Genomic DNA, 18,102 nt, shown 5'->3' on the forward strand with positions numbered 1-18,102 from the left:
GTAAAGAGCCGTTCAGAAGAATCAGATCGTTCGTGAATGTCACACCACTATTTTACAGACTTTTGGACACAGTGTTGTCCCATAGATGCGACAAGTCAGTCAGCACCTCCGCACAATAATCCAGCGAGTGACAGCTTTTTTTCCATCACAAATGCTTATGTGTCTCTGTACAGATAGCTGTGCTTACATCACGTCAACGGAGTTTACCTTTCTTTAAGCTTCTTTTCTAAGTGACAAAAAAAGTTAGACGTAGTCCCCACCATCTGTGAAAGCAAAGCACTGCTGAGTTAGCTATGGCCATCGGATTTCTTATGATTTAGGGTAGGGTAGGGTTAGGGTTACCCTAACCCCATTCTATTACTGATGATTAGACAGACATCTTCTGCTGCTCAAAGCGCCACGTGCGAGTGAAAAGTGTGGAGGGAGAGGGGGGAATAACAGAAACACATAATTGGTAAGTCATGTTATTGCTTGGATTTTAATCAGTATGTTTTGCATCCAGTGAAAACAAACAAACTGGACAATATGCTGGAAGTTTAGTGATATTTCCACAGTTGCGGTCTTGACTAGTCTTGAAATAAAATCCCGAGTCTGAGACGAGACCGAGACCATACAAAAATGGTCTCTAGACCAAGACCGATTTCGAGTACTACAACACTGCCTATTCCCCCACAAACGATGGGGGGGAACAGGTTTTTCAGTTAGTTTGGATTGTTTGACAGTGTAGTGTGAATGCGAACTTCTGCAGCTGAAAATGTAACAAATGTTTAATTTTTGGTCCCCAATCAAATCGAGTCTACTGGACTGGAATGTGAAAACACACCCTAAAAAGACTCTTTGTATGATCATTTTTTTAACTTGCCAAACTTGGGTTTGTGTGCATTGTGCAGGGGCAGTCATCGTTTCAACACCACAAGATGTTGCTCTGCTGGACGCTCGCAGAGGAGCCGAGATGTTTAGAAAACTTAACGTGCCGGTAATCTTTCTGTCAGGGCAGAAACAAAGAATCTGTTGGTAATGTCTGAGTTCTGGATGACAGCAGGTTTTCTGCCTGCAGGTTCTGGGTCTGGTTCAGAACATGAGCGTCTTCCAGTGTCCCAACTGTCATCATCATACCCACATCTTTGGATCCAACGGGGCAAAGCAACTTGCTGAGACGATCAGTGTCAAGTTTTTAGGTGAGACAGTCAAGAGCATCTTTTAAAACCTGATAACCAGATCATTATGGTGTGACTTTTGGTTTTCTCTGGAAAATATTTTAATTTCATGTAAAGCTTGTGGATTTGTTGTAAAATTTCTCTGTTTTGTGCCATAAAGCAATTTTCTGGTTCTCACCATGTCTTAGAACCAGAACTCCGTTTTTTTTTCTCTCAGGTGACGTCCCTCTTCACCTAAACATCAGAGAGACGTCGGACAAAGGACAGCCCATAGTCATCTCTTCTCCTGACAGCCCTGAGGTTTCTACATCATTCTATTTTTTATATGATTGCTTCAGCAGTTAGTTTCAGTAATACCGTGAAGTTTCCTCCAAAATTATGTAACAGTTTGGTAAAATTCCTCATCTATAGAAGCTGCATAGTTTGTTTTTGCTGACCTGTAATGGCACACTGTGGGCCTTTCTCACTAATTTAAACCAACCATTATTGTGTACACTAATGCCCATCATGGTTTTTTAAGTGTTAAATATTGTCCACACTGATTCAAAGTGTGTGTACTACTCTACCACTTAGTGACCGGTTCATCGGATTCCCACTAATATTACTGTACTAAAGTTATACTAGTCTTTCCTATCAAAGATGGAAGAATTTTCTGTTTATCGGATGACTGTACAGGTTCTAAAACACAGCAGGACATAGTTTTTACTTATTACTTATACGTTACTTATTATTTTACTACCTTTTTTTCATATGTTGCTTTTATGTAAAAATCCATATAGTCAAATATTAGAAAAATAAAGGTGTAGGTCTGTTCATAAACATATTGTTTATGAGCAGAGTTGTTCAAATATTATCTAATAGTTTTTCTTTTTAGTTTGAGGAACTCATTCAGTTATCGGTGTCAAAATTTTCTTCTGTTTTGTTTTTGTACATCCAGGCTGAGGCTTACAGGAAGGTGGCATCTGCTGTGATCCAGAACCTAGAGGAACTTACCAGATGACTAAAAACTTTTCTCTCTTTGTTTCTTTGATTTTTCTTTCATTCTCTCTTTTTGTCTGTTCCTTTCACCATATTTGTGTTGAAAAATCTGAAACTGTAAAACTGCCAATAAATAATTGAATAAAATCTTAAAACTTTATTTAGGTGAATATGCTGGTGGGGTGTTGATAAACTGGTCATTAACACCTTGAAGAAAAAGAGGTTACCTTCACAATGGGAAAGTCTGACCTGCAGTGCATTAATGGTAATGCACTGCAGGTGATGATGGCATCACAAGATGTGTGGAGAGGGGGAAATATTTTTAAGTTTCCAGGTGTCCACAAGGGTGCAGACCCCAAAAGTAGCTCTATCCCCACAGCGATAGTGAAGAAGGCCCAGCAATGACCATTTTCTGACCTGTGGTGAGAGCTGCTGACAGTCTGCTGTCTTCTGGCATATCTGGATGATACACTATCTGCATTATCGCACACAGGAAGCCACTAGGGAAGGTCATCAACACCACCACATTAGCTGCTCATTTCTAGAGGGCTCGCAGAATTCTGAGGGACAGCGGGTGTTTGAGCTGCTGCCCTCAGGTCAAACACCCTGAGGGTGGGTGGGAGTTTGTGTATAGTCGCTGTTCCTTCATGTTGAGAGGAGCCAGTTGAGGTGGAAGAAGATGGATGGATGGATGGATGGATGGATGGATGGATGGATGGATGGATGGATGGATGGATGGATGGATGGATGGATCTTGTTTCTATTAAGTGAATTTGTGCTTTACACAAGTGCAAATTTTATATTTCTGATTAAAGGCTGCACTCTGTTCACACCTATTTTGTTCTGAATGTAGTTTTTGTTACAGATCAATGCATCTTGCATGGATCAGTAGACCACCTTCATTGTAACACACCAAAGTAGTAAGGTATGTAATACTACTCTATTGACAAAGATTTATCAATAGAGGACTGTAATCATTGTAGTGACTATTTGTCCAAAAACTCAAAATCCAAAAATAAAAAAAGACTTCAAGGCAACCACAGCAAAAATGAATTCAACTCAAATAGCAACGTGATGCACTGTGGGTACGCATTCCAAAAAGACCAAAAGTCAGAAATGCAGTTCTTTGTTTGTTTGTACCCAAAACTATGGAATAAACTTCACAGGAGTCTTACTGTTTATCTATCGATTGTCTGACCTGTGAACTGACAACTGATTGAGTGGCTGGATAGACTATCAAAGTAACTGGTGGTAGACTGCTAATAAACCATGTGACTACCCACGTGCATATTGAACTACCTAAACCCTAAGTATTTATACGTGTAACACCCAAAACCCAAAATGAAATCAATTAACCAATTAAGTGAATTACTGTTGTGATCTGTGTTTTTCTGTGTAGTTATTTTGAGATTTTCTGTTAAGTCCCGTTTCCCTGTGAGTCTGTCTTGTCCTCCCTGTTGATTGGTTCCAGCTGTGTCTAGTTTACTGATTACCCTCCCTGTGTATTTAAGTCCAGCTGTTGTCTTTGTCTCTTGTCGGATCCTTGTCGTGTGTACATCTTGTGTGCATCTCTGTCGTTCCCGTTGCTTCCTGTGCGGCCCGTTTGGGTTCTGTTCCGTCTGGATTATTTCATTATTAAATCATCTTCGTCTTCATCCTGGGTCCTCCCTGCGTTCTCCCTCACCACCTCACTTATACTACAAATCATGACAATTACTAGTCAAAAAAACTATTCTAAATAACTAGAATCAAACAAAAAATTCCAATTATAAATCAATCAGAAAATAAATAAAAATAAACTAAATAATCCAAATTCTAAGATTTAACTAAAAATAAAGAAATAGCTCATTTGACTTAAAATAATCAAAAACTGAGAAGATGAACTATGAGAGTTGTTGAAATGGTTAGAAAAAGTTTTCAATCAAAATTCATTTGCACATTTCTTAATATTTTTGTCACTTGTTTCAGAAAGTGAAACTCAAATTCATTTCACACAGTGAAATATTTTACATCTTTTACTTGTCATTTTGATGATTATGGCTTATAGATAATGAAAACTCAAAATTCAGAGTCAAGACATCCAAATAGTACATCAGATCAAAAAAAGATATTTTAAACACAAATATCAGAGGTCTGAGAAGTATGTTTATTTAATCAGTACTTGGGTGGGACTCCTTAAAGCACAGATATGCAGTGTAGCATGGAGGTGATCAGTCTGTGGTTCTTCTGGAGATGTTTACCTTATTTGGTCCAGGGTCTCTTATCTTCCTCTTGACAATACTGCATAGATCCTCTGACAGGAGTGTCAAACTCATTTTCATTTCAACAACCTAGGGCAAAAAAATAAGGTGTGCGGAAACTAAATGCCAGAGTTTGCAGTGCCTGGTTTCTAACAGGTAAGGATCAAATTGTTTAAATTATATTTTCAGATATTTTATTGAACAGTCACTTAGAAAGACAATCATCCATAAGTAAGGTAAGATATATTATTTTTACACCCTATCTTGGTGGTCCCCAGAAAAGGTTTGAGTGCTAATGTTGTTAGCAGCTAGCTTCAATTCAAATTCAAAAGTACTTTATTAATCCCAAAGGGAAATTAAATGTCGTAGCTCAGGGATCCCTAAACTTTTTCCTGTGAGGGCCACATAACTTTTCCCTTCTCTGGTGGGGGCCGGAGTCAGTTTGTAACAGAAAAAGTGTGACGATTGCAGGAGTGCCAAAATGTAAAAATGTATTATTTTCCAGAAAGCACAATCAATTCCCTATTAAAACCTAATTCCGTTTTAATGGACGCTTTCTTGTTTTATTTCCAATTTTGACTTCCAATGATTCACTTCCTGCTAAAGAGCCCCCTGGTGGTTGAAGAAAAATCCACATATAAGCCACATGGTTCAAAGCTTAGGAAAAAAGTAGCGGCTTAAGTCCGGAAAATACGGTATATGAAAAAAAATCTAAACGCTCTCTGGTATTGTTCAGGGGGCCAGACCAAATGTGGAGGCGGGCCGCATCCGGCCCGCGGGCCATAGTTTGGGGACCATGGTCATAGCTCATCAAGATTCTTCAAAGACCCATTGAAGATGGCAATGGCTATCGGCAGAAAAGATCTCCTGAAGCGATCTGTACCACACTGAACCTGAAGAAGCCTCTGACTGAAGATGCTCTGCCTTCCCAAGACAGTCTCATGAAGAGGATGGTCAGAGTTGTCCATAATTTTATTGATTTTATGAAAAATCCTTCTTTGCATACTCATCTCCAGAGGTTCTTAGTACTGATATTGGCATTTTACATCTTACCTTATTATTTTTAGGTTGTCCAAGCGCAGGAGGTTATGTAAATTCCCAAGACTGGGCCTCTACTGTTAACCTGGGTTGTGACTATTTCCCACTCTCTCTGGTCACAATCATGTTTTTAATGGGGTTTCAGTAGATCCCTGTGAATAGTTGACCTACATTGTACAGTATGACTCAACATTAACGTACAACTCCAGCATGAATTTGGGTTTACAGAAGCTAAATAAATTATTTACCAGGAGACCCAAGCACATAGAAATAACATGGGTTAGCTTGTTGTTAGCGATAGCATCATTATCATCTAATTACTTAAAATAGCACAACTCACCAGCAGAAACAAGTCTACAGTCATTTAATGCTTCTCTTGATCCTAAATGGTTGACCCAACCTGAAACTAAATATTGGTATGCTTCCAGGCTTTTAAAAGCTTTCGCCTGGCTTGTTGAATAATATGAGGTCTGCAGCTAAAGATAGTCATGTTGATCGCCTTTTCATTTTATTACTGTGAGAACTTATAGATTTATTCTATAATGTCATGACAGTGATTCATAAAAGAAAAGACTTTGTAATATTCAAAGATTTTATTTAAAAAAAAAGAATCATTTCCACTATTTTTAGCTTCAGTCTGCTCTTCTTCTGGCCCCTCCTATATTAAAAGGAGGGGATATCAAATTTCCTTTGATATCAAATTTTCTACATAATGATTCCAGGCTTCTATTCTTTCATGCATTAAACCAGAGGTTCCCAAACTATGGATGCCACTGGGGCAGCTCAGGACAAAAAGTTTGGGAACCACTGCATTAAACTATTATGGTGTCAATAGAAAAAATGGGGAATTCCAAACCACAGAGCAGAGAACATATTCATCGGACTAACTGTGAAACACTACTCAATCTGTGTCTCAATAAAGGTGTCAAAACAGTATTTATTTAAATTCATCTGTAAAATAAATCCCACTATTTTAGGGCTTGTGTGCTTAAGAAACATGATAATGTTACGAATATCTTTAAAAGTTGCCTCTTTGGTCATATTTTAGTCCTTTTTCTCATCAATGTCTGAGAGTTTAGAGCAGGGGTGGGCAATCCTGGTCCTCAAGAGCCGGTACCCTGCGACTCTTAGATGTCTCCCTGGTCCAACACACTTAAATCCAACAGCTGAATCACCTCCTAAATGAAGTCAAGTTCTACAGCAGTGGTCCCCAAAGTCAGTCCTCGAGGGCTGGCATCCTGCATGTTTTAGTTCTCTCCCTGGTGGTAGTAACAACCTTTTCAGCATGTCAATGTTCTTCTTAGGCCTTCGAATTAGCCATCATTTGATCCAGGTGCGCTAAACCAGGGAGAAAAATAAACCACTACCCCGGCCCTCAAGGACCAACTTTGGGGACCACTGTCCTGCTAACGACCTCATTATTTGACTCAGGTGTGTTGAAGTAGAGAAACACCTAAAAGCTGCAGGAGACTGGCCCTCAAGGCCTGGAGTTGCCCATCCCTGGTTTAGAGTGATGTGCGTTACTGTGACGGGGCATGCAATTCTCGGCATAAGACCCCTCACAAAATTCCGCCCTGGGCAGTTGTCCATATCAGAAACCGCCACTGCACAAAGTTTTTGTGCAGTAAAGTCAATTACATCCTATCATCTATTTTTAGTTATTAAAATGATCTGTAGCCCAGGGGTGTCCAAACTTTTTGCAAAGGGGGCCAGATTTGGTGTGTTAAAAATGTAGGGGGGCCAACCTTGGTGGACGTTCTTTACATAGAACAGCAATATATTTAAACACATTTCAGCAAGCCATTCTGTGTTTTACATTTGCTTTTTTTATTTTAATTTCAGCGATCTTTGGTTGATTTAAAGGAAATCTGCTGAATAAGCAGTATATGATGTAGCATCGATGTGCGCATGCGCATTACCACAACATAGGAGGGATTTATGGGTAGCACAGATAAACAGAACACCTGTTGTGGGTGGAAGGAGTCAAGCGACTACCGTCAGAGCGGGGGTCGAGGGGTTGCGACGTAATTACTCTAATACGGGAAGTTTACGGGGAAGTGCTAATACGAGAGCACGCCGGGACAGAATGGTAAAATACGGTAGTTTCCCGGCCAAAACGGGAGACTTGACGGGTATGAGTTGAACAGTAGCATGAATACTCGAATGCACCACAAGACGTAGTGCGGAAGTCACACGTCTTCAGCTGACGTAGTACGGAAGTAAACAATCCTCAGCGGACGTGGAGTGAGGTTCTTGTCAGTTCAACGCCTGAAATTACTTATTTAATAGAACAGTAGCTCATTTAGTTCGCATAAGTTCAGAGAACGCTACTTGCTTTGAGTGAACGTGGGCTATAACGTTGGCTATAACCTCGACTGCAAAATAGATGGCGTCGGTTGAGGAGGCCAGTAGGCCGTTCGCTGGGCTGTCAGACGTCTCCATATCGGAAGAGATACCAGTGGAAGGAGATATTGCCGTCCCCGTCGGCCCATCCACAAGAGACGATGAGTTTTCCACTCTAGACGAGCCGGTGAAGGAAACTATTGTGCGTGACCTCCGAGCCGTGGGGAACAAGTTCATTCACGTGCTGTATCCAAAGCGGAGCTCGGCTCTGCTGCGTGACTGGGACCTGTGGGGTCCGCTGCTGCTCTGCGTCACGTTGGCTCTGCTGCTTCAAGGCGGCGCGGCCGACAAGGATGACCAGGGAGGACCGCAGTTTGCCGAGGTAATCAAGCTTTTTCAAACATTCAATCAGTGGGTTCTAATATCTGAGTTACAAAATCCTCTGGAGTGTTCCTCTTGGCCGTTCTCCATATGAGGTGATGTAGAGGATGTACATTACGTCAGTTATGTATGAGGCTACTTTGTTGAGACTGCAACTAATTTAAGTTTGAACTTTATCTTCGTAGAAGTTCAGGCACGCAAAATGGCTAGGCACACTTGAGAGAAATTATATGTCAGTACAGTTTGAAATTGTGACGTTAATGCATATTATGAATAAGTTGAACATATTCCAAACACAGCAGAAGTATACTTGCCACCATGGAAGATTTTCTCACGTCAGTTCATTGTTTAATTATAATCACAGCAATTTACTGTAAAGTATTTTTTCCTGGAGAGGGGTTGTGTGATCTCCAAGCTTCAGTCTGACTTCTTTAACTGCAGTGGTAATAGTCAACTCATATTCAGATACTGATTTTTTTGGAGCAGGATTTTTCAACTTGCCCAGGCATCAGCTACACATAACAATGGAAATATTTTGATTAAATTAGTTAATGTTTATCTCATCAAAGTTTTGTGTTTTAGCAATGCTTTGTTTGGGACTTATCCACACAAATTTATTTCTGAACTCAACTTTGGTCAAATGAATAAGGTCCTGGTAGAATAACCAGACCAACAAGGACAGTCATTTAAATGTCTTAGTGCTTATTTTCTAAAGGGAGAGTTTTTAAAAAACAGCATTCTTACTGATTCAATTCAGTTAAAATAATTGATTATTAAGTGATAAAAGAAATCCAAATTGAAAAACAAATTTGTTAATTTAATTGTCCTGTTTTCACCAGGTTTATATCATTATTAGGTCAAGCTGTATTCCAAACAGAAAACACTTTGTCACACAGAATTTTATTTTCAAACATTTATTTTTGATTTGTGTAGATTGTCCGTCATCCAGGACAGAGCAATCCTTGTTCTCAAATAGAAAGCAGATGGACTTCTTGTCTTGTTTCTTTAAGATGTTTCAGTTCTCAACCAAAAGTTTTTCTGACAGGTGGATCTAAAAATTCTAATATTGTGAAATAGTTGAATAACTTTTGTCACTTTTGGACACTTCACCCTGAACTTCAAGCAACATGGATGCCTCTCCACTGTCTCCAGACTTTCATTCAACCCCCCAAAATGCATCTTGCATGTGCACACCATGTAAGATCAGATGCTCAGAACCCGTTGGTGTTTCAAAGTACCTAAAACCAAAAACATGACTTTCTATAACTGACAGCTTTCTATATTATAACACTAGTAGAACACTGAAGTGCAAAGTGATGTAGCTCCATTCTACTCTGCTCCCTCTGGAGCTTTCTGTTTCATCTTGTTAAAATCAATGTAAACTGTAGGTATCATCACCTGACCTATCGTGCAAGTCAAACACCTGCAGGAGATTTTTTAGTAAGTAAAACACTGATATTGGAAGGAACTGCTAAAGTCTAGTCCCATCCACCTTCACTAGTGGCTTCAATAGAACTCAGTCTGTATTCTATATAGTGTGATTTGGTTAAAAAAAAAAGGTTGCCTCTTCTCAACTGATCTCCCCAGTCAGGCAGTTTACAGCACTGGACAGGAAAGTTCAAATTAACAAAATGCAAATTAAAACAGTGCTGCATCTCATACTCACCATACATATGATAAAATACAGTAGAAACTTTTCATGGTACTGTGTGTGTAGACTTGTGACTAGCCATTATATTGCTACTCACTATCAGAGACTGTTACAAACAAAAGTTTGACTATTAGTCAGCATATGATTAAAAGAGCAAAAAACAAGAATTTGCCAAAGGGGGATTCTCTAATTTTTTCCAACTACTGCTTCCCTTTTTTTTTTTTACTTCGTAAACCTGTGGCCATGGAATGTTGTTTTGAATGTAATTCTGAGTTTATAAGTTTTGCAATAACTGACAACTGTACTTTTTCAAATTGTCTCTCATCCCAGGTCTTTGTCATCATTTGGTTCGGCTCTATTGTCATCACTCTTAACTCCAAGCTCCTGGGTGGCACAATCTCTTTCTTCCAGAGCCTGTGTGTACTGGGATACTGCATCATGCCTCTGACAGTGGCCCTCATTGTGTGTCGGATTGTCCTGCTCAGTAGTTCAGGGAAGGTGAGCTTTGCTGTTCGACTGGGAGTGGTGACAGCATCTTTTGGCTGGTCTACCTTTGCTTCTACGGCCTTTCTTGCTGACAGCCACCTGACCAACCGCAAGGCACTCGTGGTATATCCAGTGTTTCTCTTCTATTTTGTGATTGGGTGGATGATATTGACATTTTCATCAGGAAACTGACAAGACTATTTTTGCTATGTTGGGAAGTAAAACCTGAATTTCCATATTTAAACTTGGGTGACTACTGAGATATTCCAAACTTTTTAGAAAAAGTCAAAACAGTGCTTCAGCTAGAGAGAAGTTCATGGATGTTTTTTTTCTTCTTATTTCTGTTTACTGTCAAGCATTAAATTTTCCCTTCTGTTTTGTAATTAGAGGGATTAAAGAATGTTACCCAGGACCAGTAGTCGACTTGACACAAGAATAAGTTGTTTTTATGACTGTTCAACATTATCATTAAAATACATTGATAAGTTTGGATGAAATTATGGGGTGTTTTCTGTCTCTGGCTCAATGTGTTGCAACATTTTATTGTTTTCATCTAGGAGCACCAAAGCTACAATAGAATTATGCTTTGTTCCAAACATGTTATTCTTTTTTTATTGTATTCACTATCAGTATAGTTCCAGATGTTAGTATTCTAAAAGCCCACTTTTAAATATGTGACCCAAGAATGCAGTGAATATAGAGATGCACTTTAAGGCTCTAAAGACAAATCTTTAAGGTGCACTACATGCTGAAGAGAACTAAAACAGAACAGATCTTTTGAATTTTAGTTAAGTGCATCACCATCTGGTGGCTACCCACACAAAAATAAGTTATTCTAAGTTTTATTCTATTATCTAAATTACGCTGTTATTGGCTCTTTTGTTATTGCAATGTTTTTAAGTTTCACTTCAAAATGTTAATTACCGGTCTGTCACAGTGGAGAGAGCTTAGCCAAAAAGTGAAACTCTAGATTTACCGGTCAGTCTACCTTCCTACCCTGATCTATGGTCAGCATTGGGTCATGACTGAAGGAACAAGATCATGGATACAAGTGGCCGAAATGAGTTTTCTCTGTAGGGTGTGTGGGCTCTCCCCTTAGAGACTGGGTGAGAAGCTCACAGTCTACTCAGAGTAGAGTTGCTGCTCCTCCATGACGAGAGGAGCCAGTTGAGGTGACTCGGGCTGTCCTCCAGGATGCCTCCTGTCCTCCAGGATGCCTCCTGGAGGACATTGAGAGGAACCCTGGAGGGACTATGTTTCTTAGCTAGCCTGGGAATGCCTTGGGCTTCCCCGGAGGAGTTGGCAAAAGTGGCTGGGGAGAAGGAAGTCTGGGTCTCCCTTTAGGCTGCTACTCCTGACTGCGGACAAGTAAAAGAAAATGGTGGTTGGATTAAAAACATTAAAAATGGAGATGATTTTTAGAAAAGGGCATATGTGAATAAAAATGTAGCCAGTGGATTAAATCATTAATATCTTAATTTCACCTTTCATCCCCTTAAAACAAAAGGTCACATTTTATTATACCAAAACTTAAAAGAATTGATTTCTTGTATAAGATCCAGTTTTGAAAATCTTTCTAAAAACATTTATGAAGTTGCAATTTTTGAAAAAAAAAAAAAAAAAGTGTCAATATCTGCCACAAATGCACAGGAGTTTATATTTATATTGAATTTCTTTTGCAGAAAGTCATTACAGGGAGAAAGTCATACATAATTTTGAAATTCATTTCCTGATTTTTGTGTGAGTGGAAAAGAAAGGTATATGGTTCTTATTTAGAGATATCATTATTCTTAAATGTTTTCTTCTTGGGATAGAGGGGAAAAATTGACAGGGTATTGTGAATTTACATTTTTTGTCCCTATAGCCATTCATAATCAGTGATGGCTCTTTTTAAGTAACAGCTAAACATGTAATCATACCTTTAGCTGAATCATAGGAAGGATTGTTATGCTGTTTAATTGAATGTTTGTACATTTTAATATGTATTTTAGACAAAATCATCATATTAACATATACAATAAAAAAAATTGCCATTAAAATATGAAGTTCACAGAGCAAGCCGTCTGTCGCCAAAAAAAAGTTTTAGAACGTAAAGAATTGAAATAATTTTTATTTCACTTTACTGCGAATACATCAAATTTTGCTCTTATTTTCAACAAGCAAAGCCCATTTGGACAGTCAAATATCTCCTTTAATGACTTTGGAAAGCAAAAATACCTATGCTGTACATTTTAAATCGATTATTTATTGTAGTTGTGTTTTTTAGCAGCACAAAGGCCTAAACACTGATAGGTCCGCCATTTTGGATGTCGAAATTGATCTGCAGGGCACATGGTCCTAATTCTCAAATTTTTGCACGCTTGTAAACTGCACACTTGAACCCTTGTTCACTTTAAGTAAACACTTCATAGAGGGGCGGAAGGTTGAATACGCCCCGGGGACCGGGGCGTATTCAACTCTCCAGGTCGGCCCCTATAGGATGCTTGCCGCCGGACGGTTCTCAGTGTAACGCTAAAAGAACTCGACCGTCTTCCGGTGTAAACATAAGGCTGCAGTTGGAATAAATTCGCCGAAAACTTCAAAATAGCGACCCTTTAAAAAGCCTAAAATTTTTAACAGTATATTTACGCACTAGGTTTGTTGATTGTTGTTCTAGACGCTGAGTGCATGAAGTAATGGAAGGGCCACCGCAGCTACCACCTGAACTTTGGGTTTATGTGTTTAGCTATCTTAGCACAGAAGAAAAACACACGGTTCGCTCCTGCTGCAGGCACTTAAAGAAGCTTATCGACCACCCATCCCTATGGAAGGACTACACTGTGGTGATGTCCGAACTTCGCCGCTACACTTACGGCTTCTGGCACACATTGAATTACCGCAAGCTCACCCGGGTGGCTGTGCGACATCTGCGGCGAAAAGAGTGGCGACGTCTGGTAAAGTTCCTCCCGTCGCTCACGGCCATAGTATTTGTAGATGGCGGGCGACAATATAAAGAGAAATACATGGACAACCTTGCCCGATTTCCCAACCTACGTGACCTCGGGGTACGGAACGCTACTTGGGATGAAGCGTTGCTTGGCCACAGCCTAACGGAGCACCTTCAGGAGCGCCTTACACACCTGAGCGTGTGCAACGTACGGCTGCCCAACACTGTGGAGTTCATAAAAACTGTGTCCCAGCTGGTCAACCTGCGCTTCCTCCTTTTCCACCAGCAGAGTGAGGGTTATGGGCTGGACACGGTGAGGCCTGTTCCCCGCAACGACTTCCACGCCATGTTGCTGAAGCTGAAGAAGCTGATCCACCTTTCCTGGGGGATGAAGGGGGAGCCACCAGAACCGCTTCCTGACGACTACTTGAGTCCACCGAATCCAGAACAGCCAGGTATGCCTTCTCCTTATACCTGCTGTCATAGCTTCACAAGTGACAGCCCGAATTATACACTGTACGTTCAATCCCATTTAAATAGCGTAAATATACTTATTTGGAGAACAAGCAACATACACAAACGGTCTGCGTCAGAAGGAGCCTTCCTTTGGAACAGACCGTCATATTTTCCCTGTATTTCCTTCACAATGGACACAGGTTCAAAACTACTATATGTAGCTTCATATTTAGCAAACCAGAAATCCACCTTAACGTAAGACTACATCATGGCCACTGTTGTCTTAATTTTCACCAGATAGTTGATGGACAACAATAACAGCCGAGTAGCAGTTTTATAGATTTTCCAGCTTGAAAATATACAAACTATCACTTTGCTCCAGTTATTTCAGTTAATAAAAATTAGAACTCCTTAACCTCTCATGTAATCCAGTGTTAAAGCCATAATCTACACTCCTGGATCTGCTATTTAACGTTTTCCTTTCTGCTGCAGGAATGTCTTCGTATGGTGGCCCGGCACTGACCAGCCTGGAGCTTGTGGACTACCCAGAGACTATCCTCCCTGAAAATGCTCTGAGGAGTCTGACCTCACTGCGGTCTCTTGCTGTCCGCTACAGGTACATCAGAGAAGGGATTGAGTGTCGACTCAGGTCCTGGCTGATCCCTCTGCGACAGTTGGAGTCACTCACCATCATTGGTGAGTTCTGCTGCCTTTCAGCATTTTTTACATTCTGTAGTTTGTTTATGCTGATGGATGGTGGATAAATCACAAGTACACAATATTAAAATGTTCTTAAAATACATTTTAATATAAAATATTTAAGATTTTAATATCACATTTTTGTAGCTTGCTGATCTGGTAATTAGGATGTGAGTGATATTTATAATGATATTTAGAAACATGTAATTAGATTAATCCTAAACTGACTCTTTTCTTTTTTTTCTTCATCAATACTGTTTGAGTTTTACCTCCTTGCACAGTGAGAGTAAACATCAGCAGAGGTCTAGCCAGGTGGTCCTACCCTCAGTGTAACAGAGCTCAGCTGAGTGCCAACAGTTTGTAGTATAAAGACAGCTGGAAGGTCCATTCACTGTGTTCCTGGCTGCCATTATATCAGGAAGACTAAAGAACACACCGGTTTTGTCAGGTCATTTTACACAAAGAGAGCTAAGCTTGCATCATGCTGTGTAAATCCCACCACCAAGGTAAACGTCTCATGTTGATGCAGTGGACTTGTGACAGTCCAGATGTCAGCCTTGCTAAAACACATTTGTTGTTTCCTAAAAGCTGTCACTCAGAACAGTTGCAGGCACAACAAGGAGCATGAGGAGTTTGAAGCCTCAAGTAGAGAAACGGTGGAGAGACCAGGCCTCTGTGCTAGTAGGTGTCCTGGAAGCTGCACCCTTCAGACACCAGAAGCCTCTGCCTAGAAGAGTGCAGCTCAAGTGGAAACAGCCAAAGTGAATCAGGCAAAAGGGAAGTTCTTTAGAATCATGTGCTGATATCATTTTTGGTTAGATACACAAAAACACCGAGCTTATCCAAAATCTGGTACTTTCAATATAGGTTCCAGTAACAGATCCCCGTGAAAGTCCTGTTGATGGGAGAATTTAGAATTTGATGTTTTCATTGAATTTGGCACAATCACTGTGTTGGTTCTGAGAGGAAATGTTCTAATATTTCTGAAGGTGGCAACTCCCTTGCTACATACACAACCACCATCCCACCCAGTGTGACCAGGCTGACACTGCGAGTAGCCATAACTCTGAAAGACATGGACTCCATTGCTCCTAAAGTTCCAGGACTGGAGCACCTGGACATTGAGCAGAACCGTTCTAGTGGAAGCCTGTGCAGACGGATCCCCATGCTATTTCCTCATCTCAAGACTCTTAGGATACGGTGAGTGGCAATATTTGGACACTTGTTACTGGAATGCACACTTCACTAATGTTTAGATTAGATTTAAAGATGAAATCATTATAATATGTTGACTATTGCTACATTAAACCTTATATTCACAGAATGGGGGAAAAATGTAAGAAATCATAAAATCATATTTTCAAGGTGTGTTGTCTGTGTTGTCTGTTGAACACAAAGGAATTTTAAAAATTAACATCATATGTTGAAAAAGACAATTGGAGGACTTATAAAATTGCCTTTGTGAGTTTTCCATCATGCTATAATGTTTCCCCCATCAAAAACATTCCTGAGCTGTTGCTTTTATTCTTTCATGCATGTTTGAGAAATCGTTGAATCTCCTGTGGCAACCATTCTGAGTGCTTAAATGCTTGCTCTCATAAAACTGTGCCTATGAGGTGAGAATGAGCTTAGTGGAAATTTTATAGCAACTGAAGATAACGGTACTTGCTATAAAATGGCATTATGTTCTTGGAAATACACAATACTGCCCCTTTAAGAATTTTGACGTGCAGCAGAAAACTATAACATAACTTTTCCTCAATGAATATTTCCATTACAATCTTCTTAACTGTGACATTTGATGACATCCATCCATTATCATACATGCTTGTCCCTAGTAGAGTCCCCAGAGGTGCTGTTCCTATCTCCAGCGGTTAATGGATGAGAGATGGGGTCACCCTGGACAGGTTGCCAGACCATCACATGTTGATGATGACATAGAAAAATCTAAATCTTCCTGTGATAAAAACAATCATGCGGATCGCTATCAAAGAAACAATACCAACAGAGCAACAATTATCAAGGCCCCTATGATCCAGTATCTGCCTTAATCACTATCCCATGTCATTGTGGACGACCTATGACCTTTCAATGCTGTGATTTGTGCTTTGACCCACAATTCAGTGCCTCTCACTGTTTTAGATGTGATCTGAACAATCCCTAAACATGAACAGCTCTGTTTATTTTCTTCAACCTTTAACATGTTTCTCATGTTCTCATCTGCAGATTTTTCCGCCGGGAGCCAGAGAAAGATCTCCTTAGTCTCCACAAACTACGACACCTGGTGCAGCTGGAACTCCTGGTTGAGCGCTCCTTCATTCTGAGGGATTACCTGAACGGCCACCCGTGGCCCAGCCCCTGTGTGCAGGAGCTCATCAATGAGCTTCGGGATCTGTCAGAGAACAGGATCACAGTCATCACCACAATGCGCCAGAGAAACCTTCTAAGAGAGTGTGACTGTTTGTGGGAGGGGGACTGATCTGCTTTACATAGGGCAAGACAAAAAGGTACACGGTTCATAAGTGCAATGCTCAAAGACAGTCAAAAAAAGTTCAGAGGTTAAAGCTGCAGTGTTTGCCAATTTTCCTAAAATGAAACATTTGGATTCTGTATGTACGCATTTCTTAATAAATTGACATTCATATCAATGGCTGAGGATTCATAGTGACCTTTTAGCTGATTAAGTACCGGCTCTAACAGATTTCTGTGACTTTCAGAAAAGTCAAGTGGTACGCTTCAAGACACAGTTCTGGGACTCAAACTCTAAAATCCACAGCTTTCCCACATGGAACAACGCAGCAGTCTACCTGTGTGTTGCAGAATTCTTGTGTATAAAAACCTGGGATAGGTTTTCCTAAATGTTCACAGGTTTTAGAGTACACAATTACCCATAAAGACTCATTTGATACAAAACAAGAAGCATAACTGAAATTATGCAGAGGTGGGAACTCTAGTCACATGACTTGGACTTGAGTCAATTAATATTAAGACTTTAGACTTGACTTGAAAAAATGTTCAGACTTGGATTTGAACCTGTTTACTTGAAAAGACTTGATATTTTACCCAAAATATAAAGTGTAAAACACATATTTATAAAGTGACCCACTAATTCATTACACTCAGTCATAACATGTTTTTCCAAGCCACATATAGACACATGAGTGCCAAGATGCTGGCACCGGTGTGCAGCTGCAGCAGAGACCTGCTGCTGTGCAGAACTTCACAGGTGTTACAATCATGGCAGCAAAGAACTTCACACAGTTCCTTCCCCCAAAATGGCCGATTAATGCTGTTGGATGCAGGTAGTGTTAGCTACATGATGGCTAGCTGATGCTATTATATCACATTAAGCTTAAGAATAGGCTACTAGTATTGTTTATCTATGTTCAAAAGTGGGTAGTACTGTTTACATTTAACTTTTTGGGAGAAAAAGGTACTTTTCAGAGTAGTTTTACTGCACTGTACTTTTTTCTTTTACTTGAGCAATATTATTGCTACTCTTGAGTAGATTGATTTTGCATTTAAAAAGATTTCAGATTAAAAATAGTACATTTCTGCAACATATGAGCTAATGCTTATGCAAATTTGAGCATAACATTTTATACGTCACTGTTTATTTTGCAATAAGCATATCCTATTTGAAAAGTTACCCAAAGATTTGTTTATGCATTTATATTAAAGCAAATGCTTGTTTAGTCTACCCCCCCCCCCCCCACAACACACACACACCACAAAAAAAGGGGGGGG

General features: G+C 39.9%; 3 protein-coding genes across 5 annotated transcripts in view; all 3 read left to right on the plus strand.

Moving 5' to 3' along the window:
* nubpl (nucleotide binding protein-like) overlaps positions 1-2,971 on the plus strand; it is a 31,822-nt gene extending 28,851 nt beyond the window's left edge. Inside the window, exons 8-11 of one of the 2 annotated variants that reach the window (XR_001422905.1) lie at positions 891-976; positions 1,058-1,178; positions 1,346-1,457; positions 2,095-2,187. Coding sequence is in view for 1 of the 2 variants with exons in the window: in XM_015022279.1 (XP_014877765.1) it covers positions 891-976; positions 1,058-1,178; positions 1,375-1,457; positions 2,095-2,157 (353 nt within the window). In the remaining variant the exon portion in view is untranslated. Of the gene's footprint in view, positions 1-890; positions 977-1,057; positions 1,179-1,345; positions 1,458-2,094 lie in introns of both variants that reach the window. The other variant, XM_015022279.1, reaches the window with a different exon arrangement.
* A 4,356-nt stretch (positions 2,972-7,327) lies between these two features.
* yipf6 (Yip1 domain family, member 6) lies at positions 7,328-10,771 on the plus strand. Its single transcript, XM_015022282.1, has 2 exons — positions 7,328-8,138; positions 10,119-10,771. Exons 1-2 carry the CDS (start codon positions 7,800-7,802, stop codon positions 10,464-10,466), a joined length of 687 nt encoding a protein of 228 aa, XP_014877768.1. The 5' UTR covers positions 7,328-7,799; the 3' UTR covers positions 10,467-10,771.
* A 1,462-nt stretch (positions 10,772-12,233) lies between these two features.
* LOC106939748 (uncharacterized) lies at positions 12,234-17,003 on the plus strand. Of its 2 annotated transcripts, XM_015022281.1 has the most exons (5): positions 12,234-13,408; positions 13,490-13,655; positions 14,149-14,352; positions 15,345-15,555; positions 16,582-17,003. In XM_015022281.1, the coding sequence occupies exons 1-5, from the start codon at positions 12,950-12,952 to the stop codon at positions 16,832-16,834; spliced, it is 1,293 nt and encodes a 430-aa protein (XP_014877767.1). In that variant the 5' UTR covers positions 12,234-12,949; the 3' UTR covers positions 16,835-17,003. The 2 variants fall into 2 exon arrangements, with proteins under 2 accessions (XP_014877767.1, XP_014877766.1); XM_015022280.1 differs by having other exon boundaries at positions 12,238-13,655.
* Positions 17,004-18,102: the final 1,099 nt, after the last annotated feature.

Source organism: Poecilia latipinna, unplaced genomic scaffold (assembly GCF_001443285.1).
Source record: "Poecilia latipinna isolate Pla-1442-1.1 unplaced genomic scaffold, P_latipinna-1.0 Scaffold2969, whole genome shotgun sequence".
NCBI lineage: Eukaryota > Metazoa > Chordata > Actinopteri > Cyprinodontiformes > Poeciliidae > Poecilia > Poecilia latipinna.